This window comes from Cnephaeus nilssonii, assembly GCF_951640355.1.
Source record: "Cnephaeus nilssonii genome assembly, chromosome: 8".
NCBI lineage: Eukaryota > Metazoa > Chordata > Mammalia > Chiroptera > Vespertilionidae > Cnephaeus > Cnephaeus nilssonii.
Genome location: NC_137079.1, coordinates 32,673,389 through 32,697,274, shown reverse-complemented (window position 1 = coordinate 32,697,274; position 23,886 = coordinate 32,673,389). Strand labels below are relative to the sequence as shown.

The 23,886-nt window shown below is 36.1% G+C and overlaps 1 protein-coding gene across 3 annotated transcripts in view; it reads left to right on the top strand.

Moving 5' to 3' along the window:
• Nucleotides 1–553: 553 nt before the first annotated feature.
• TNFSF13B (TNF superfamily member 13b) overlaps nt 554–23,886 on the top strand; it is a 31,285-nt gene continuing 7,952 nt past the window's right edge. The window contains exons 1-3 of one of the 3 annotated variants that reach the window (XM_079778797.1): nt 554–1,027; nt 1,140–1,227; nt 16,359–16,415. In XM_079778797.1, the coding sequence (XP_079634923.1) occupies nt 677–1,027; nt 1,140–1,227; nt 16,359–16,415 (496 nt within the window). In that variant the 5' untranslated portion in view covers nt 554–676. The remainder of the gene's footprint in view (nt 1,028–1,139; nt 1,228–16,358; nt 16,416–23,886) is intronic. The other 2 variants (XM_079778795.1, XM_079778796.1) reach the window with 2 other exon arrangements.

Here is a 23,886-nt window from a genome sequence, read left to right as displayed (position 1 = left end):
CTAAACAGGCTTACAAATTTCACTCACATTCTTATTACTTTGCTACAATAATAATAGAAAGATTGCTCCCCAGCGGACTCCTGTGTCTCCCTGGAGGATACTTCATTTTATTTTCTACTCGAGAACTGTTAATAAATCACTCTCCAGCTGAGTACAGTTCAATGCCAGGGCACTTCGCTTATCTGACCTTCACATTAATTCTTTTTCTTACACCATCAGGAACTTGAGGTTTTTTTTTCCCCCTTCCCTGCAAAGCCACATGGCCCCAGCAGACCCAGTTCTCTCATCATGCCAAAGGGGGAGCTCCTTAAACGCTCATGTCGCTTAGAAGTTCTCTCAAACCCTAAGTTCCACCGAATCAATAGATTTATGGGACTCGTTTGTGTCCGAATGTTTTGAGATGTCATTAAAATTCTGAGAAAAACTGAAAGTGAAATGAGGAAGACCGATTGAGCAATCAGCTGGAAGTGCGAATGCCAGGAAGACCTATTGCACGTAGGGGCAGAGATGCAGCCGTGTGGGGAGAAGAAAATTCAGGAGAATTCTCCTGAGGGCAAGCGCCAAGCTGGCCGCTGTAGTCAATGTAGGACATCAACAAACACAGATAACAGGAAATGACCCATTCCCCGTGGTCACTTATTCTGAAGACCCAAACCTTCAAAGTCCAAGGAGTGAAATGAATGACTCCACAGAAGGGAAGCAGGCACGCCTCTCTCCTGGTCTTGAGAGAAGAGAAGAAATGAAACTGAAGGAGTATGTCACCATCCTCCCCCAGAAGGAAAGCCCCTCTGCCCGGTTCTCCAGAGATGGCTCGCTGCTGGCCTTGACCTTGCTGCTGGCCCTGGTGTCCTGCTGCCTCACGGTGGTGTCCTTCTGCAGAGTGGCTGCCCTGCAAGCGGAGCTGAAGAGCCTGCGGGAGGAACTGCTGGAGCACCGAGCTGAGCAGCTGCCAGGCCCTCCCGGGGCGGGAGCAGCAGCCCCCAGGGCAGCTGTGCAGGAAGCTCCAGCTGCCACCTCGGCACTGAAAGTAAGTTCGAAGCAGCAGAGCTGAGTGGGGCCTAGGCACAGTCCTCCCCACGGTGCTGCCTCTCCTTCCTCAGATATCTTTGCCATAACCTGTTTTTTTTTTCTGCTCTTAGGGGATCTTTGCACCACCAGCTGCACAAGAAAGCAACTTCAGTCGGAGCATCAGGAAGAAGCGTGCCATTCAGGGTCCAGAAGAAACAGGTATGTCTGTGGCCCAGAAGCCTTTGGGGATCAGAGATCCCAGCCTCCACAGGTGTGGAGGATAGCACTGGTTTGGGGGAGCGAGAGGTGGACATAACCTAGAAACTGCGAACTTGACCATCTACACCAGAGGTGGCTTTCCGCAAGCCCGAGCACCGGCAGGTTTAATAGGCTGCACAGCATGTTCGGTCCTCCAATGAGCAGCCTTTGTGCATAGAAGTATTTGAGGAGGAAAAGGGGGCACATATTTCTCATCAAATAGTTCACTCCTGTGTCAGAAGCATTGTCCATCACTCCAGAAACAAAGCATTTCATGTTAGTGTAGAATTGGTGCGTGTCTACCTGGGTCATGGAGTGTCAGCTTAAGACAAACATTTCCTGAGGGTGCGCTGTGAAATCGAACGAAGCAGGTGTGTGCGCTTTATTTTGTTTCGTGCTTAACAGAGTTTATTTTATACACACAGACACACTGATTTTAAAGCTTCTCTGCAATGTACACATATCCGTGGTTTCTACCTTTCTTCATGTTCCACTTGTTCCACAGAAGTTTAAAGACTCCTGAAACCTCAGATTTGGTGGGGCCTCCTAAAATGCTCAGTCTTAGTTCCCTCATTTTAAAGACGAAGAACATTTGCATCGCACTTACTAATAACACAATTTAATCAACGCTTGGCATCATTTGACTTTGTAGTGAGGAACATTTTTTGAGCACCTAGAATGTGCCAGCACCTAGAATGACCTAGGATAAGTATTGTCACACCTACCGTTTCCTTTCATCTTCACAGTGGCTGTGAGAAAAACAGAACACGTGTAATTATTTATATATATTTGTACTTCTGAAGGGAAATGTGTGAAAGACATAGAGACTATGTGTTCTTCTCTCAGCCACACACACACACACACACACACACACACACACAATCGATGCTTTGATTGTAAATTTGTTTTTCACTAAATGTCTTATTTATAAAACATATTTTTATTTCATAAAACCATGTTTTTATCTGGTTATCATATATGTGTGCCAATTATCAGAAACAATTGGGTTTAAATATTTTTAAACTAGGAAATGTATTTATACTATACCTTAACACATCAATTATTTTCATATTTTGCATTTTATCATTTGTATTTTCTACATAATTGAAAAAATACAGCACTTATAACATGGTATATTTTTTATTCACTTATCATTATGTATTAAGCATTTTCCCAATTGCTGAGTAATTCTCACACATCTGTGTTACCTTATTCATTATGCAGTTATTTAACAATCATTTCCTCCTCTCCCCCCCTTTTTTTTACTATAATGGAATACACCAAAATTTTTGTGCAAATCTCTTTTGTGAATGAGGAATTATATGTTCAACATAAATTCTGTAGCTGGAATGTCTGAGCTAGAGAGGATAAACATTTTTATCACCCTTGCTACCTTTTGCCATATTGTTTTCAAAATGACTTATAAATGCAATTACAATGTAGTGTACAAGTTCCCCACAGTTTTATAGCATCTTATTTTTTTAAATTTATTTTGGCTTGTTTAGTACCTGTAAAACAGTATCTCAAATTTAATTTGTTATTTGCTTACAAATAAGAATTCAATTCTTTCCACATATTTTGATAATTTCTAATTTTATCTTTTGCTAATTGTTATTTATAACTTCTCTCATTTGTCTCTTCTATTTTTTATAAATTTTAATAAACTATATTAGACATATTGTGTATCAAAATTTTGATGTAAATATTTTCACAATATTTTGCTGCTTTTTAAAACTTGTACAGAGATTTTGAATTTGTATATTTTAATGTGATAAATGTTTCCTTTTGATTTTCTCTCATACATCAAAGCTAAAAACATTTGTTAGCAACCTCTTAAATAGTCTACTCTATTCTCTGCTGTTTTGACGTTTTTTATAACTTAGTGTTTTAATTTGGTATTCAACTCATTAACCTTTCTGGAATTTACTTTGGTAGAATATGTCATACTAGCTTTGACTTACCCTTTCTTCTATGTTTTTCTTCCAAATTGCTGCTAAATATCTCAACCAAATTTATTAGATGATATTTTTTAACTTGTTTGTGATGGAAAGCTTACTTTATTATATTTAATTCCTCATATATAGCTAAATGTATTTGGAGACTCTTTTTCATTGATTTGATCATCTGTTTATCTGTATTAAATAAAACATTTTAAGTAATTTTATAATGTAACTAGAGGCCCAGCGCGCGAGTAGCCCGCTGCAGCAAGCCACCGTGCAAGCTATGGGCCCCAGAGTCCTGCCCACCGGCACAGCGGGACCCAGAGCAGAGTCCTGCCCACCGGCACTGCCGCAGGACCCATCAATGCACCTCCTGGTGACCAGTCTTTGGTCGTTACAGCATTACGACCACTGGGTTTTTATTATATAGATGAGCTTCACTACTAGTAGGATCAGGATGCCTCAGTCATCTTTACCCTTATGTGCTAGTATTCCCTTCCTTCTACATATTAGTTTTAAAAATAACCTTAACTTTACCATTGCAAAGAGGACATAGGCTCAGCAGACTTAAGAAGGAAAGAATAGAATAAGAAATCAATAACCTCTTGAGTTTTACTCCCCAAAATATTCTCTATTAATATTTTAAACTCCTCCCATGTACATGTTCTTACATATATGTGTTTTTATGGCACCAAAAATTATAAATTATATACTGATGAAAAAATGTCCCCAAATAATTTGCAATTTTTTAAAAGCTTAGAGAATAACAGAAAATTCTAACCAAGTGAATCAAAATTACCCAGTTTTCACAATCCTGATGTAATCATTGTGTCATCATGTTTTGCCTTCAATTTTTATAAACCTTTAATATAGTATATGGAAGTGGGCAAAAGTAGGTTTATAGTTGTTGTATGAAAAATAATAGACTAAATAATAAACTATGTTTCATGTACTCACAACTGTAAACTTACTTCACCCACCTCTGCATATAGTATATATGTGTAGTATATAGTATATATATATCATGCATCTATATATATTGTACATAGTATATATCTCTATCTATCTTTATATCTCTCTTTGTATACTCATAACATTAATAATCTCAGATGGAAGGTTTGAACATAAGAAGCTTAGTGACAGGTGCTATATGCTATTTGTTGTCAATGAAATCAGCTGGACTGTTGTTATAGGCACTGTCCTTTTGTTTAGTACTACTCTAAAATGAATGTATATACCCAAGAATGTTGTCTGAAACTCTGATTTTGTTGTTATTTGGCAGGATATTCTGCAGATTGAGAAAATCCTATGCAGATTGAGCCTATGCAGCTTTCCTTGTGTTTTTTTGTTTTCATTCTAGTTCTGATTTGTTTCCAGGAAGGCTCAAAACCTTTGCTTGTCCCTTTGACTTTCAAAGTGTCCACTTATGTTCTTATTTATTACTTTTCTATATACACTTTCGGATCATTAATATTTTATTAGAATTTAAAACTGAGGAGACAAATGAATTTTTACACTGTTTAATTTATATATTCAGTAATGTTTAATATCTCTGATAAATACTGAATTTAATTTTCCAATAAGACATGTGTTTTTAAATGTAGGTTTCACTATTCTTTCAAAGTTAATTTAAAAAGGTTTTGTTGCTGTTCTGGAATATAAGCATTTTCAAATAACTTGTTGAACGGTTAAAAATGTACATCATTCTAAATAAATGATATAGCATTTGATCTCATGCTTGTTTGTAAGCCACAGCAACATATTTATGGATTTATAGTTAACAGAATTATAATATTATTTTTATTTTTTATCTAGAACTCTGCTTTCTACATATACTTCTCAATGACAATGTGCCATTAATTTTTAACTATGTCAAAAAGGTTCATAGCTAAATATTGCCAACTAATATACCAGAATGTTACCTATTCCTATTTTTGATAAATCCAACATAAATCTCATCAGCCACTGCAATGTTATTGTTTGTATATACAATTTATAAGTAAATTTTAGTGTGTTGGTCTAGAAAGCCCAACCTCCCAAGCAGCAGCAAGCCTAGTACTGCCTCAGTGTTTGCTATGAATTACATATCATCTAGCAAAACTGTTATCTATTCACTTGTATATTCCTGTCTGTACAACTAAAGAGTAGAAAGGTATGTAGTCTGGCTCCTTTTTCTTCTTGTATACTTATCATGGCACTTGCATCTGTAGGTATTCTTTTAATATTTGTAGTTGGATTTGGGCCTCAATTTGAAACGAGATAGATTGATTTGGAATTATTTTGTTGGTGGGATTTTTCCATGTTTCACTTAGAGACCAAGTTATTAAATTTTAAACTTGCCGTTTCAAGCAACTAATTAACCAAAGAATGAGCCTGATCACAAGGCTAGAGTCATGGGAGAGTTGGGAACCACTTGCCTCAGACCTTCTTGGTGCATCAAGTAGACACAATTTGAACTGAAAAGTCATAGAGAAGCTCCTATATTCAGCAACCTCTTTAACTAAAATTGCATGGATTAATGGTTTTATTTAAATTTTTTCCCTTTTCATGGAGGTATTATTTACACATGATAAAGGGTTCATATTTCAAGAATATAGCTTGATGAATATTCATAAACTGACAGCAGTAGATGAAGGAACCACCATCATCCCACACTCCCACTTGCTACTACTTCCAGTCCTCCCAGGGGTAAATGCTGCTTTTACTGAATTTTAAAATTTGCTACTTTGGCTCCAGTTTGTTTTTCTTGATTATGTTGTATTTCAAATAAAAGTCTTACTAAGTTTCATGTGTTTCATAAGATAATTTCTGATTATAGTAGAATAGCAGAAATGTGGGGAAATCCAGGATCAAAGAATTGCCACATGGCTCATATTAACCAAAAATTCACTTTTAAATCCCATAAAGTATATTTGGAGATATTCCTGATTTTAATTTTTAAAGTGATTGCCTTTAAAAATATTACTCATTAAAATTTCTTCACAAATGGAATCATGATGACCCATATTTTGAACCCTCACCTCACTTTATCATTAATTATATTTGTTGATTATAAACTTAAATTTATAGAAATCTATTAATTTTTAAAAACCTTAAGATAAGCATCTTTAGCAAGAAAATGAATTCTTTAAATGGGTTTCTACTGAACCCATTATTTATTCATTTTAAATAAAATCAGGTGGCCTTTGTATTTTCTCCTTTTGATAGGGTATTTAACGGTTATTAGAAATCATGTGTTTTAAATTATAGAAAGACATACATTATTTTTATAATGTTTATTGTACTTGTCTGAACTGTAATAATAAAATAGTGGTGAAAACATGAACAATTCAAAGAAATATAAAAATAAGAGTGCCCATATTTCGTCTTCTAAATATTTATTGTAAGATTTTGACCAAACTGCTTTGTTATTTTTCTTCTTTCTTTATTTATTTTTTAATCCTCACCTGAGGATATGCTTATTGATTTTAAGAAAGAGAGAGAGAAATATCAATGCAACAGAGAATATCAATTGGTTGCCTTCTATACCTGCCCAGATTGGGGATTAAACCTGCAAACTAGGTATGGAATTGAACCCACAACCTTGCAGATTACAGGATGACGCTCCAACCAACTGAATGAGCCACACCAGCCAGGGCTTCTTCATTTTTAAGTAAACTTTTTTAGTTTGTACTTATTTTAGAATTATAAAAAAGTTGCAAAGATAGTACAGGATGTTGCCATATATCCCTCCTCCAGTGTCCCCTAATGTGAACATCTTACCTTACCGTAGTACTTTTGTCACAACTAAGAAACCAACATTGGGACTTAACTAATAATGAAACTCCAGACTTTATTTGAATTTTACCAGTTTTCCCACTAATATCCTTTTTATGTCCCGGGAATCATCCAAGAGACCACATTGTATTATCATTTTCAAACAGAGTTTTGAATAGAAATTAACACCTAATATTGTAATTTAGCTGTTAATCTGGGGTAAACATTTTCAATTGTTAAAATAAAAAATACCAATACTATTTTTGAGTCTTCTTTTCTGAAATTCATAGTCCATTTACTTTGCAAGGAAAGATGGGATGTCTGAGGGGTCTATAATGTCCAGTCTGTTTCATTGACATTTCTGGCTCAGCTGTAACTTACTTGTTGAAAGCATAAAATGTAGAACTCAACCATCCAGTGTGTATCAAAATTAGGCTAACTGGAACCTCTTACCCAGCAAGGGCGTGTTCTTTCCTAGAACAGAAACAGCTGGCTGCTGTCATGGTAATCTTTGGCCAGATTCTCCCATGAGTGTTATTTTTACCCCCTGCTTCAATAATGACAGACTCTTTTATCAGTGTTGCAAGAGCAGGCTTCTGTTCAATTTTCAAAAAAGTATTTGAAATGAAAATATTGATCTGACAACCAAATCTTTGAACCCTGTTCTTGTCAAGTTTTGGGGAACAGAAGAGCCAGGAAACAAATAAATCAATGGAGCCAAGAGTGATATTGCATCTCTTCCACATATTCTGCAATGCTGCTAGTTTCCAATAATTATTCTAGTTGTTGGGTATTGATTGGAAAACAAAACAGATAAATACAGAAAATAATCAATAAACATAATTAATGAGTAAATTATAATACTAGAAAATGCCCAATACATTGAAAAAGTGAAAATATTAGCCCGGCCGGCGTGGATCAGTGGTTAAGCATTGACTTATGAACCAGGAGGTCATGGTTTGATTCCTGGTCAAAGCACATGCCAGGTTGCCAGCTCGATCCCCAGCATGAAGTGTGCATGAGGCAGCTGATCGATGATTCTCTCTTATCATTGATTTTATATCCCTCTCTCCTTCTCCTTTCCTCTCTGAAATCAATAAAAATATATTTTTTTATAAAAGTAAAAATTTTAGGGCAGGATTAAGGGCAAGGAAAGGGAAAGAGGGTATGTTTCCATTTCAAATGGGGAGGCCATTTCTATCTTCTATCTTCTCTTGAAAGCTCAATAATTCTTTATGCTTTCAGTTAAAAAACATTCAGACATGGATAGGTATTTTACACATAAATTTCCTAATATTGAGGGATGTGTTCTCATTATTAATTCTGTAGGATGTGTTCTCATTATTAATTCTGTAGGAATGGATAGTATTAGTTTTAATGTTTAAGTATGATTTTTATAAGTTAAGTCTTACTAAAAAAAAACTACATTGGTAACTGTCCCTTTGTTACAGTGTGATTTTCTTTGAAAGGATATACCCATTTCTAAACAGTTAGAGAAGAAACATATTTTCCTCATAATAGAGTGAACAGCCACTATGCCAACCTCTGAGGTAGGCACTCTGGAATATACAGAAAAGAGAAGAGAGAAACTAAGTTATTGGTTTGTTCCATGTGTACTTAAGCTCTGGGTTATGCCCTGTTGGTCTGTGATATCTTTTACACTCTCAATAATCCTGTTAGGTTGTCATTACTGTCTTTATTTTAGATGGTATAATTGAGGCCCAGACAGCATCAATTCCTCCTAACAAACTAAATATTTAGTTAGAGAAATTAAACAAAATTAATGTAAAATTTAAGAAAATAAACAATAAGCTCTTTAGCTTTTATAAAGCACATGTAAATTATGACTGCAATGGATTCTTACACTATGAAATAGATATTATTTTCATTATGTAGATAAGAAAACATTTCAAAATTATGTCAGTCTCATGATTAAACAGCTCATTGGTTTGAGAAGGCAATTAATTATCTATTGACTATAAATTGAGTTTTTACAATTATGCAAGCTGTATATGTTTACTGCTCAAGTAAGATACCATATTTGAGAAAAATTACTGACTCCTTTGATACCCAGACTTTTGCTAATATTATTAGCAGTGAGAGAGACATATAGTTATGGAATCATAGGATGTTAGTGATGATGATTATAGACTAAAAGATTACCTACTCCTTGGTGGAGAAGGGTTGAGCTGGGTTTGGAAGACTCAGTAGATTTGGGCAAGAGAAGACTGTATCCTAGACTATGAGAATAGTAATAAAACAGGAAATAGAAAGAGTATAAAAGAGGCCTTATTTTAGTAGGTGGAAGAGGCATAACACATGCCAACACCTTGACATTATCCCTTAACTCTTCTAAATTTTTAAAGATTTTTGCAAGTGCTGATTGATTGAAGTGTTTTTACAAGTTCAGGCTTTTCTCTCCTCCTTCTCTTCCTCTTATGGCTAGACTGTTTGAGACAGGGGAAATTGAAAATAACTGCCTTGTGATAGCTTCTGACATTAGTTTTGAAGTCAGACATCAACTCATCCTTTTCCTCTTCTAACTGCTGCTGTAGAGTGTGTCATGGAAATAATTAGTAAGAAATCAGGCAAAAAGTACATAACCATTTACTTTTAAAATGTAATAGCATGCTACAGTTCTGTAGATAAAGATTAAATACTTTATTATTGAGAATTATTTGTTATGGAAAATATTTTCAATATAACATGGGCCCAAAGATTTATTGTTAGAGGGTTCAGATACTATGGAAATAGATTTTTGTTTTTTTTAAAAGAACCTATTTTCCCTAAAGCACTAATTTATTTAATGTATTATGAAGTAAAGATGGGTTTTTAAAGAATTATTTGGAAAGGTTATGATGACTATTTTCTTCTATAAATTGTTTCACAGATTTCTGTTTTAATATGCTCTAAACCAGACATTACAAATTTGTAAATAATGATCCTTAATATCAAGTGACTCATGGTCTAGGGAGAGAGACAGTTAAAGAAACCATTAGTATGTACAGTGAAATGTATGTTCAAAGTGAAGTGGGATCAGGGAAAGAGCAGATATTTGACCTGAGCCCTGAAGGATGAAGGGGCTTTCACCAGATGAAAAGCTGAGGACTATTTATGCAGAGGACTGGCAGATACACGGTCATGGGTACATAAAGATGACCTCCTTTTCTGAAACTGTGTGTTTAAATACGTCTGGGTAGGTGAGTATAGTTCATGAGGCTGTGAAAGTAAACTTTGTTTTTATGTTCAAGAGTGGCCACTGAAGAAATTATAAATATTAGAAGAACGAGATAAAATTTAGGTTTAGAAAGATAATTTTAGAGAAAATGCAAATGATGGACTAGGATTTGTAAAAAACACAAGAGGCACAACTTAGTAAGCAAATGTAATTTGTAAGAACCATAAGGGTAAAAATGTGAACATGTGGTACCCTGCTTCTGGTCTTCCCATTTTCATCATTCTCTCTCTCTCTCTCTCTCTCTCTCTCTCTCTCTCTCTCTCTCTCTCTCTCTCTCTCCTCTCTCTCTCTCTCTCTCTCCTTCACATATACTTGCTGTATCCTTCCAACATCAATCAGCCTTTCTATATACTCATGACTATTAATTTTGTCTGGAAAGATCCTATTCCCTTAATTCTGATTTTAATTAAAGTGCCATCATTCAGAGAGGCTTTCCTGATTGGGTCAAATGTCTGAGTATTCTCTCTTTCACACACAGTTGCAACTTTAGTTCTGTTTTTATCATATTGATTCATGCCTGTTCTTCCCACTAGATTGTAAATTTTATGGGGGTAGGAATTGTTTTTCCTTTTTTTTTTTTTTTTTGGTATCCCTAGCACAACACATGACATAAATGTAGTGCTCAGTAAAATTGTTGAATGAGATATAAAATCTAAATTGAACAAAAGTTAAAAATTCAAGCCATTAAAATTTGCTTATTGAATTTCAAGATTCAGGAGGAAAGAATTAGGCATGTGTATAAAGTTTCTACCTTGGGCAACTCAGAGGACAGTTATATATCCATTAAGAGAAAAAAAGAGGAGTAAGAGGTGAGTGTATGAGGAAGATAAAGAAATAGATTTGGGACATGTCGAACTTGATTAATCACTATGGCATCCAGACAGAAATATCCAGAAGTTGAAGATGTAACAGCCACTTGTGCAATTTATTATTACCTTTCTAGCGACATTCAGGCCTATTTCTATATTTGGTTTTAACTTCCTTGACTTTCAGACATCTTTGCATATTGTTTTTCACTGGCACGTTACGGATATCCAGTGAGTTATGAGTATACATCATTAATTGAGAAATATTTTAAAACAATGCAAAGAAGTCATGGCAAAAGAAAAAAAACATACCTGTGGCAATTATGTTGTTGTTGCATAATTTCAACTATAAAATTAATAATTTCAAATTAAAATATTTGATCAATTGTAAAACAAAACAAAACAGCATTAAATGAAAATATTTGTTTTCCAGGATTTTTTACTCTAGTGTCTATGAGACTATGTAAAGAGCTACCATTTTACATATCCTACATTGCCTTAAGCATAGAATATAATTATATTGTGAGTGGCACATGACAATGCCTAATTAATGCTTAAAGCTGTCTACACATACACACACAGAAAATCTTTAAGTATTTTTCTTTACTCCTATCAGCTGTAGTTATTTCTGTTTTATTTTATCAACTCCTTTCCAGCCCTCAAAAAAACAGCTCCCCTTTTTCACTTCCCCAGGGCCATTATAGTACTACCATCTCTCTGCATTCCCCAGAATTGAAAGCTTGTATGTTTTTGTTTGTTTTTGCTTTTTTAACAGTTTTGTTTGTTTATGGTTTTTAATTCTCCTTCAAACACATATAGTCATTAGTCACAAACTTTTAATTTTTTTCACAATATATCTTGGATACTTCATTTGTACAATTGCATTTTAGACCAAATTATCCTCATATATTTATTACCAGTCAACAGCTGAAACTTGGCTTGCTGTTGTCTCCCTTTATGGCAACTCATTCTATGCATAGACACATGTATGATCAACATGTATCAGGCTGGTTCCTCTCAAGATGAACAATTCCTGAGTGTTTTTTCCTGTTTTACAGTAGGTCAAGTATGTACTTCTCAATCTAGTTCTCTAGAAATTCTTTTAAAACTCTCTCAACTCTTACTGGTTTCATAAGTAGCCACCCAAGCAAACTGTTTATCAGAGATCAAATAAAACTTTATAATCCAGTTTTCCACACCTAAATTGTTGTATTTCCATTCCAGTAGAAATTTTTATCCCAAAGCAATTCTGTCTTTAATTTCTTCATAAATCTATGTCTAGCATTAGGTCAATGTTTAGGTCTTTAAGGGATTTCTTTTAATTAAAATTTTCTAGCCAAATGAGTGAGAAGAATGATGAAGAATTAGAAAGTAATACAACAAATATTAGCAATCCCATAAGCTTTCAAGTCCCTCTCCCTGATTAAATGGTATTTGAATATTACACTTAAGAAGGCAGATTTCAAACTCAAAATGTTTTTGAATAGAAAATATTTAAATGCTAATATAATTGTGAAGTTGATTAGATTTTATTATATCAAATGTTGACTAACAAATTATTTTGTTGGGAAAGTTCTTATTTTAGGGATTCTCTCTTGTAATCTATTTTTTGTCATCAATATATTATTTTGTTTTAGAAATGTTTACTTTAGAAACATTAAACTTTAATATTTAATGTAAACATTAAACTTTAATATTTAATGTAAACATTAATATTTCTAAGAGTAAATTTTCTTATGCTGTTAAAATGTACTTAACAAGAATAATTATCTATGTTTCCCACATTATTATATGTATACAAAAAATATATATTTAGAAATATGTGTCCCTATCAGACACAAAAAGTTTTAATGTATGCTGTTATCTTGCTTAGATAAATTCTCAAATTCTTATATAATTTCCTTCAATTATATTAGAGAGGATGATGTGTGAAAGACATGAAAGCCAAGCACAATCAATTACATATTATAATTGTTATTGATATTGTGTTTTACAATAAAAACTTTTGTGATTGGATATCTATGCTATTGGGAAATACCAGAAAATACTATGCTCATTTTTTGCCCACTTTTTGTGAGCAATAATCTATAGTTAAGATAAAATCTACATTGAAATAGAGAGTCCTAAAAGTCTGAACTGGAGATAAATGGATAATAAGTATCAAATTTCCTAAGAAGAAAAAGTTGAAATGTGAAGAGATATGAAACACTGATGGGGTTCATGGGACCTGAGCAACATCTAATGAGGAAATATTATTTTTCTTTTTTTAAAAAATATATTTTTATTGATTTCACAGAGAAAGGAAGAGGGAGAGATAGAAACATCAATGATGACAGGGAATCATTGATTGGCTGCCTCCTCACGCCCCCTACTGGGATCGAGCCCACAACCCTGGCACGTGCCCCTGACCTGAATCGGACCTAGGACCCTTCAGTCCGCAGGCCAACACTCTATCCACGAAGCCAAACCGGCTAGGGCGGAAATCTTATTTTTCAACAAAACTTGAAAAGCCCAGTGACTTATTCTGGAGTAATAATAATAATAATAAATAATGAATAGCACTAGCTTCAGTGAGTACTAGTATGGTTCAAACACTACTATTGAATTGTCACTTTTACATCCCATTTTCTTTTGTGGTTTCTTTTTTTAGAAACATTAATTTTTATTTTTTTATCTTTATTGTTGAAAGTATTAGAATGTCTCCCACTTTCAATTTCCATTGTCCCCCACCACCAGGTTCCCACCTCAGGCCTTCATCACCCTGTTTATGGGCAATACATACATGCATATAAATCCTTTGGTTGATCTCTTCCCACCCCCCTCTCCCCTTCCTTCTGAGATTCCTCAGTCTGTTCCAGGTTTCCATGCCTCTGGTTCTATTTTATTCATCAGTTTATTGTGATAGTTAGATCCCATTTTCTTTTCTGAAGGGTATTTCTTGAAGTAAACTTTTTTCTCCATAGCATCTTTTCTTCTAAAATGTAGATTTCTGCTACTACATGATGGAATAGATCCCTGTATTTCAAAATGTAGGTTGTAGCCACGTTTTAGTTAGGGTGCGGAGATTAAAATTCAGTTAAAATTAAAAATTTCATATCAATTTGGTAGTGCTGAAGCATCACTCGTTGCTTAAAACTCTCTTACAGGAGTTTTGGGGAAGCAGTCAGGGGAAGGGTTCATTGAAATAGGAAGTAATGTATTATCGTATTTCTTCGGTCTCTTTTTTATCAGCTTCACTTGGTCTTCATGCTCTCATACTGTCCTTCATTATGTTCCCAGTTTGTTGGGTGCAATGTTGTTTCAGGAACAATAATGCTAACACTACTACTACTACTACTACTACTACTACTACTACTACTACTACTACTAGCCAAGAGTGATTTTGCAATTATTATATACTAAATGTTTCATGTGCATTATCTCATTTAATCATTTAATATGCATGTACATATAACGACAAAAGAAAGATAGAAATTTGGAAATTTGACTTTTGTCAACATCCTCTTCTTTTCTCTCTGTGGAGGAAAGAGTAGAGCTTTAGGTGCTCTGACTGACCCTTGCCTCCCTCACACAAGTAATCAGGGTGCCTTGTGAGTAGTCATTTCTAAAGAAGTATTTGTTAGAAAAATAGAAACACATCTAAAAGAGGTTTAATGTGACTATATAGTGTGACCTTTGATATGGTGTGACCTTCAGACTTTAGCTGCTTTGGATGTTTTGTTACTTCTAAATTCAAAGCCTCCTTACAACTGTTCTGCTTGTTACGATGCTTTTACATATTTTCGTGGCTGAGGGTCTGCCATAGTACCTGCACTGAGTCACACTTTCCTTATGGCACAGACATGACTACCCTTGTTTTACAAATGTATGAAAGAATCACAAAGTAGGCCAAACATGCTGTTCCTATCGAATTGATCAGATTAACATAAAAATGCATTAGAAATGTTTCCTTGTTATAAAGGAATTGCAGTTTTTAACATTATATTTCACCTTTAAATGCCAAGGGAAATTTCTTAACAGATTTTCTTATGTGATAAGTCCCTTTCATGGAATTCTTTTTAGGCCAATGCATTTGCACAGCCTCAGAATATCATATAAAACTAGAGGCCCAGTGCATGATTGAATCATGCACGTGTAGGGTCCCCTACACGCTTTCGCTTTTGATCGCGGTGGAGCTGGGTGCCTGTCCGCTGGTGCCAGAGCAGATAGGCACCCAACTTCCCCGCTTTTGATGGTCCGTGGCGGGACGTGAGCTCACTGCCCCAGAGGCCCCTTCTGTTCCGCAGCACAGCCATGGCGCAGATGCTGAGCTCGCGCCGCCACTGGCGACGCGAGCTCAGCGTCCTGCCGGCCCAATCGGCTACCCCGGCCACCCTAAGTCCCGCCCCCTGCACCTCCCGCTGGCCCAATCGTGGGTGTAGCGAAGTGATGGTAATTTACATATTATCATTTTATTAGGTAGGATTATTATATCTGTTATTCTATGCTTTAAATATTATAAATTTTTCAGTTAATCAACTGAAGCAGAAATTCTTGTGTCAAGCTCTTAAAATCTATACATTGAGAAGCATGTTTTAAAGTATTCAATTCTGAGTAAAATACTTGCTAGATAATAAAAATATAAACTAATAGTTTCTTAATTTAAAATAGGCACACTTAGGTTTATATATTTCAAATATATTTACTGTTTTGATTTCGTTTCCTACAGTCTACTTATTTTGCTTTTACCTAATGGCTTTTGTCTTTATTTAACAGAATAGTTTTTTATTCCCTTGACTATTCTCTGCAATATTCTACTGTACATGTAATATGTGATATGCATTGATGATTCCCAGAAACTTTACTGATTAAGCAGTCTTAGGGAAATGCTTCCATTTTATTTTTAAAAGATGTTCTAGCTCTTCTCTTTTTGGTCCAAATATTTTAACAAAAGCCTGACTTTGGCTCCAGAGTGAAACAGATGTGGTTTCCACCTCAGGTCCTGGGCAAGTTGTTTACACTCTACAAGACTTAGCTTTCAGCACATAATTTTTAGGATTTTTTTTTGAGGTTGGATTTGTGTCTTCTCAATAAATGTTAGCAAAGATGATATACTTACTTTATTTCAACAGCATATAGAGTTTTTCTAAAACATGAATTTTAAAAGACAAATTATATTTCAAGTACAAGTTACAGTAAAAAACCATGGACAACTTTCATAAAGTAATTTTAGGAACAATATACAAGCTGTGTAGAAAGTATAATAGATTTGGTGTTACTGGAGAATGAGTTTGTAGCTTTATGTTCTAAGTCATCTTAGTTCCCTTACTATTTCTATTCAAGTAACTAAAATGATACATTTTTGCTTTTCAGTCATTCAAGACTGCTTGCAACTGATTGCAGACAGTGACATGCCTACTATACGAAAAGGTAATAAAATAGTCGCAGTAATTTTTCCACTTAGAATTCAGTATAGTCCAATTAGTTGTAAGTTTCAAGTCCAAAGACTGTATTCAAATTTCAGGTCAAATCAACTCTCTACTTCAAACTTCTTATAGTCAGATATAAAATAATAATAAAAATTTATTCAAAATAATTAGGGAATAGATATATAAATATTTTAAAACAGAATTATCTTAGAGATACTAATACTTAGAAATTTTAAATAGCATATGATAAAACAAAATCAATATTACAGCAAATTCAATTTTTTATTATTTAGAAACTAGAGGCCCAGTGCACGAAAATTTGTGCACTCTGGGGGGTCCCTCAGCCTGGTCTGCACCCTCTCGCAGTCAGGGACCCCTTGGTGGATGTCCACCTGCCAGCTTAGGGCCACTCCCCAGGGGATTGGGCCTAAGCTGACAGTCTGACATCCCTCTGGCAGCCCAGGAGCCCTTGGGGGATGTCTGACTGACAGCTTAGGCCTGGTTCTCCCCCCGCCCCCTCGGGGAGCGGGCCTAAGCTGTAGTTGGACATTCTTAGCACTGCCTAGGAGGTGGGAGAGGCTCCCACCTCTGCTCTCCCACCTCTGCTGCTGCGCTCACAGCCATCAGCCCGGCTTGTGGCTGAGCAGAGCACCCCCTGTGGGAGCGCACTGACCACCAGGGGGCAGCTCCGGCGTTGAACATCTGTCTGCTGGTGGTCAGTGCGCATCATAGTAACTGGTCATTTCCGGTCGTTCTGCTATTAGGGTCAATTTGCATATTATCCTTTTATTATATAGAATGATTTTGGCTTTTATAATGCCACAAGATCATCACAAATATTAATTATCCTTTTATATTAGGTTGTAGAAATCATAGTAGGATGAAGATAAAACCAAACATATCATAAACATCTTACACTAATTAGTTTATTAATAATTATATAATATGTATAAATAAGTAAATACAACATTCTGATGATGAACCTTCAATGTGAAATTATTGCTTTATATTTTACATATAACAGTTAAGAATATACAATGTTACAATTACTGTGTGGGCACTGGGAATTAAGAGTGACTAAAATACATGCGGTTCCTTCTTTCATAGAATTTACCTTCTGATGAAGGAAAAACAAAAACAAAAAGAAATGAACAAGATGTAAATGCTATTCATAAAATTAAATGCTATTGAGAAACATAAAGCCGTCAAGGGGCAAGGGAATGTTTGGGTTGTGACTCATAAAAGGGAGTTCAAAAGTGTCAGGAAATTAAGCTGGAGCCAGGAATGGGGAAACAAGTCCAGATAATGAATTTGGATTGGCCTTTGTAATGACTCCCAGGAGTGCTATCTTGCATGTGTATTTTTCTGTGTGACTTTAGTTATTTTAAACATAACACAAATATGAAACTATTTTGAAACTATATTAATATTAATGGCTCTGCATTTTCCAAAGGCCTATGTTTCCAACTTTTAATAGGCAGCAAACTGTTTCCTAAGAATTAAAATTAAGCCAGCAAAAGACACTAAAATCCAAAGATAAAATTTTTAAAAATATGACTTGGAAAAGATTTGTTTTGCACATTTGGCCAAAAAAAAAAAAAATGCTATAAACTACACAGAAAAATACAGCTGCTACTCCATTGTGAGTGTGAATTGCTCAGTGCTATGATTTTCTTGGTGTGGTGGCTGCTCTCCACCGAGCCAGGGTGCACATCTGGGTGCTTTTGCCCTTTGGACCCATGGGTTGGCTTTGTGATGCCAGCAAGCATTGGACAGTATGTAAATGTAAGTATGCGTGTACGTTTCAGTAACATTGCTCTACTGTGCCCCATAAATTTTGATACGTTGTTTCCAGTTTTATTTGTCACAAGATATTTCTTCATTTACCTTTTGGTGTAATGGATGATGCTCCAACGAACTGAGCCACCTGGCCAGGGATTTACCTTTAGATTTGTTTTTTGACCCACTGGGTTGTTCAGGGATGTGTTGTTTAACATCCATGCATTTGTGAATGTTCCAGTTTTCCTCCTGTTATTGATTTCTAGTTTCATGCTGTTGTGGTTGGAAGAGATACCTAATATGATTTCAGTCTTTTCAAATTTTTGGGACTTCATTTGCACCCTAACATTTTATCCATCCTGGAGAATTTTCCTGTGTACTTATAAAACTGTATTTTGGTACTGTATATGTTAAGTTTACTTAGTCTATAGTGTTGTTCAAGTATTCTATTTCTGTACTAATTTTCTTTTGGATGGTCTATCTATTTTTAAAATGGGGTATTGAATTGTATTCTTACTATATTATTGTCTACTTCTTCTTTACGAGTATTTTCTTTACACATTTAGAGTCTCCAATGTGCGATATATATATTTGTTATATTCTCTTGATGATTATCATATAATGACTTTCTTCATCTCTTTTGACAGCATTTGACTATCCATTTGGTCTGATATAAGAATAGCCACTTCTCTCTTTTGTTTACTATTTACATAGAATATTGTTTTCTAACCCTTCAATTAAGACTCTCTGTGTCCTTAAAGTTAAAGTGAGTCTCTTGTAGGCAGCACATGGTTGGATTTTTTTAACCCATTCAGCTACTCTCAACTTTTACTTCCTGCTCCCCCACACTTTATGTTATTGATGTGATAGTTTACATCTTTTTATATTGTGTAACTTTTAAATTACTGTAGTCATAGTTCTTTTTAATACTTTTGTCTTTTAACTTTTAGAGTGAAAGTGATTTACAACTCATTTCAGCCATTTATTTCAGGTTGTTTACAGGAAATTTGTTTCCTTTATTTGATTGTGTTGTGCTTTCTGGATTCTTCCTATTCCTTGTAGATTTGCTTTGTTATCTTTACATTTGAAGATAACAAAGCAACCTTTTTCAGTCTTTCTGGACTGATTTTGACTGGGAAACAGGTTTCTTGGTTAGTAGGGCTTGGTATTAGCCCACTCTAAGGCTAGGGACAAGACCCCCTTTGCTTCCTTTCTTCCCCACTGAAGGAAAAGCATCAGTTCTCTGCTTTTCTTCAATCATGCAAAAAATGTTGGCTTATAAGGGGATGTTCTCCCCTTTTCTTTATTTCTAACAGTATCAGGGACCAAGCTCTTTTGCTTTATCTGTGTTTGGTATGAGGCAAGATAGAAACCAGCTCCACAGAAGGCAGGCTCCCCATCCCTCCACAGGAGGAAATCATGGGCTGAGGCAGTCTTCTTGGTGCTGAGCTAAACCTGTTAAGGGGAGGCACTGGTGTGAGTACACTTTGTGCTCCTTTAGGATACTTCTACTTCTTAGCTGGATTCTGAATTTCTCTTCAAGGTATTTTGGTTCCAATAATATTGTTAAATCATTGTTTCTGAGGAGGGGTAATTTATAAGGCTTTCTACTTTGCCATGTCTTGCTGACATAATCCCTCATTCAGAACTTTAAATATGTAATCCTACTGCCTTTTGCCTACATAGTTTCAAGTGGGAAGTCAGCTGTTATTACTAGGCATTCCTTGTACTTGAGGAGTTGCTTCGCTCTTGCTGCTTTCATGATTCTATCCTGTCTTTGTCTTTGAACTGATTCATTTTACTATGTCTTGGTATGGATCTTTTTGAGTTTATCCTTCTTGGAAGTCATTGAGTTTCTTGGATGTATAGATTTATTCTTCTTCAGAGCTGGGAAGAGTTTGGCAATTATTTCTTCAAATATTCTTTGTGTGCTTTTCTCTTCTCCTTCTGGAACTCTCTTAATTCATATATTAGTGTGATTGATGGTGTCCTACAGGTCTCTTATGATCTCTTTACTTCCTTTAACTCCTTTTTCTTTCTGCTTCTCAGACTGGATAATTTCAATTGTTCTGTCTTCCCTTTTGCTGATTCTGTCTTTTTTTTTTTTTTAATGTATGTTTATTGATTTCAGAGAGGAAGGGAGAGGGAGAGATTGAAACATCAATGATGAGAGAGAATCATTGATCGACTGCCTCCTGCATGCTCCCTACTGGGATCTAGCCCACAACCCGGTCATGTGCCCTTGACCAGAATCGAACCCGGGACCCTTCAGTCTTCAGGCTGATGCTCTATCCACTGAGCAAAACCAGCTAGGGTGATTCTGTCTTTTGTGTGATCTATCTGCTGTGTAAACTCGCCAGTAACTTCCCCCTCCGCCCCCCCCCCCCCCCCAGCTATTTCACTCTTTAGCTCCACAAGTTCTATTTGGTTCCCTTTTCAAAATTAATTTTTATCTCTTTACTGATAGTGTCTATTTATTCAAACAAAATTCTCCTGGTTTTCTTCAGTTCCTTTTCCATGATTTTCTTTAGCTCTTTAAGCATATTTAAAAGGTGTAAAGTCTTTTTTTCTGTTAAGTTCAATGTCTGGGCTTCCTTGGGAATGGTTTCTGAAATTTTTTTTTTTTTTTCCTGTGAGTGATCCATAATTTTCTGTTTGTTTATATGTTTTGTATTTTTCTTTGAAGATTGAACAATTTAAATGTTATAATGTAGTAAGTCTAGAAATTATATGTTTTCACATCCCACAGGTTTGCTGTTGATTGTTGTGGGCTGCTGTTGTCCATTGGTTTATTGATTTTTCAAAAATATTTTTGCAAAGACTATATTTCTTATTCTGTGTGGTCACTGAAGTCTTTTTTTGTTTTGTTACCTCTGTGGTCAGCCTGATTTTTTTTCATAGAATATTATTTATTAGTGAAGACTAATTAGGGCATATATCAACATATAGTTTAATATTTTAATGTTGATTGAAAAGCACATTTAAAAAGGTTAGTATGATATGTACATTTTTTTGTTTGTGTTTTTTGTTAATCCTTACCCGAGGATATTTTCCCCATTTCTTTTTAGAGAGTGGGAGGGATGGAGAGGGAGGGAGGGAAAGAGAGAGAGAGAAACATCAATGTGAGAGAGAAATTACCAACCAGGGCCAGGGGTCAAACCTGCAACTGAGGTACATGCCCTTGACCAGACATCAAATCCACAACTCTTCAGTGCATGGGCCATTGCTCTAACCACTGATAAACACTGGCAGGGCAGATATGTACATTTAAAAAAAGTAAAATAATATATTTCTTTTTAAATATTTATATAGAAGTATCTAAGTTAAAAAGCATGAAATTTGATTTTTTTACTTAAAATCATAAAATTTTTGAAATTTTTTTAACTTTTCAATTAGTTTACATTCAGTATTATTCTATATTAATTTTAGATGTACAACATAGTGGTTAGACAATCATGTGCTTTATAGAGTGGTCCCTGAATATTTCCAGAACCCACTTGGTACTATGCATAGTTAGCACTATTTTATTGACTATATTTCCTATGTAATTTACATCTCTGTGACTATTCTGTAACTATCAATTTCTACCTCTTAATCCCTTTGCTGTTTTCACCCAGCCCTGCAACCCATTTCCCCTCTTTCAGCCATCAGTCTGTTCTCTGTACCTGTGAGTCTGTTTTTATTTTGTTTGTTTATTTTGTTCATTAGATTCCACATATAAGTGAAATCATATGGTATTTTTCTTTCTCTGTCTGACTTATTTCACTTAGTATAATACCCTCTAGGTCTTGCAAAATTTAATTCTTCTTTACTGCCAAGTAGTATTCCATTGTGTATATGTATCCACATTTTTATCCGCTCATCTATTGATGGGCATCCGGGTTGCTTCCATATCTTGGCTTATCCTACCTAATAATAGACAAATATGCAAATTGACCATACCTCTGCTACACCCAAGCCACGCCCACCAGCCCAAGCCACGCCCACCAGCCAATCAGGGTGAGTATGCAAATAAACCGAACCAAGATGGCTACAGCCACTGAGAGCAAGGTTTCCCAGGCAACAGAGGGAAACAAGCTTTCCGCCTGCCCTTGACAGGCCTAAGCCTCCACTCAAGCTACAAAGTTTCAATTATAGAAGGTAAACAAATTCAAACAAATGGCGGCAGCCACGGAGCTGGAGAGACCAGGCCAGGGTTGCCTGTGGTAACGGAGAAAGCAAAGCTTTCCGCACACCCTGGCCAGGCTCAGGCCTCTGCTTAAGGCTACAAAGTTTCAATTATAGAAGGTGAATTAACTCAAACAGAAATGGCTGCCGGTGGAGCATGCAGGAGGCTTGGCTCCGCTCCAGGCTACAAAGTTTCAATTGTAGAAGGTAAATAAATTCCAGATACCAGTGCCTCTGCTTGGGTTGCCAGGGGGCGTGGCTGGCCTGCAAACCACCACAGGCCCCTTGCTCAGGCTGCCCCATGCCCCAAGGGAACCCCCACCCTTATCTGGGACACCCTTCAGGGAAAACCAGCTGGCCCCCACTCCTGCACCAGGCCTCTATCCTATCTAATAAAAGGGTAATATGCAGATTGACCACCACTCCAACACACAATATGTGTGCCCCCATGTGGTCAAAGATCCTGCCCCCATGTGGACACAAGATGGCCACCACAAGATGGCCAGCAGGGGAGGGCAGTTGGGAGGCACCCGGTCTGCAAGGGAGGGAAGTTGGAGGCGATCAACCCTGCAGGGGAGGGCAGTTAGGGGTGACCGGGCCGGCAGAGGAGGGAAGTTGGGGGCAAACAGGCTGGCAGGGGAGCAATTAGGCATCAATCAAGCTGGCAGTGGAGTGGTTAGGGGGTGATCAGGCTGGCAGGCAGAAGCGGTTAGGGGCAATCAGGAAGGCAGGCAGGCAAGCAGTTGGGAGCCAGCAGTCCTGGATTGTGAGAGGGATAACCAACTGCCCATTTAGGCCCGATCCCACTGGGATCGGGCCTAAATGGGCAGTCGGACATCCCTCGAGGGGTCCCAGATTGGAGAGGGTACAGGCTGGGCTGAGGGACACCCCCACCCCCGTGCACAAATTTCGTGCACCGGGCCTCTAGTTGTAAATAATGCTGCAATGAACATGGGGGTGCATATATTCTTTTGAATTAGTATTTTGGGTATATATGTATATATATATATATATATATATATATATATATATATATATATATATATATATCTTCAGATATACTATGTCTTAATATATTCAGATATATTCAGATATAAGGCAGTTCCATTTTTAATCTTTTAAAGAACCTCCACACTGTTTTCCATAGTGGCTGCACCAATTTGCATTCCCATCAATAGTGCACTAGGGTTCCCTTTTCTCCACATTCTCATGAACACTGATGTTTGTTGATTTATTGATGACAGGTATGAGGTGGTATCTCATTTTGGTTTTGATGTGAATTTCTCTGATGATTAATGATTTTGAACAACTTTTCATTTATCTATTGGCCATCTGTATGTATTCTTTGGAAAAGGTCTGTTCATGTCTTCTGCCCAATTTTTAATTGGGTTGTTTGTTTTTCTGGTGTTAAGTTGTCTGAGTTCTTTATAAATTTTGGATATTAATCCCTTATCTTATGTATCATTAGTGAATATCTTCTCCCATTCAGTAGGCTGTCTTTTTGTTTTGTCGGTGGTTTTTCTTGC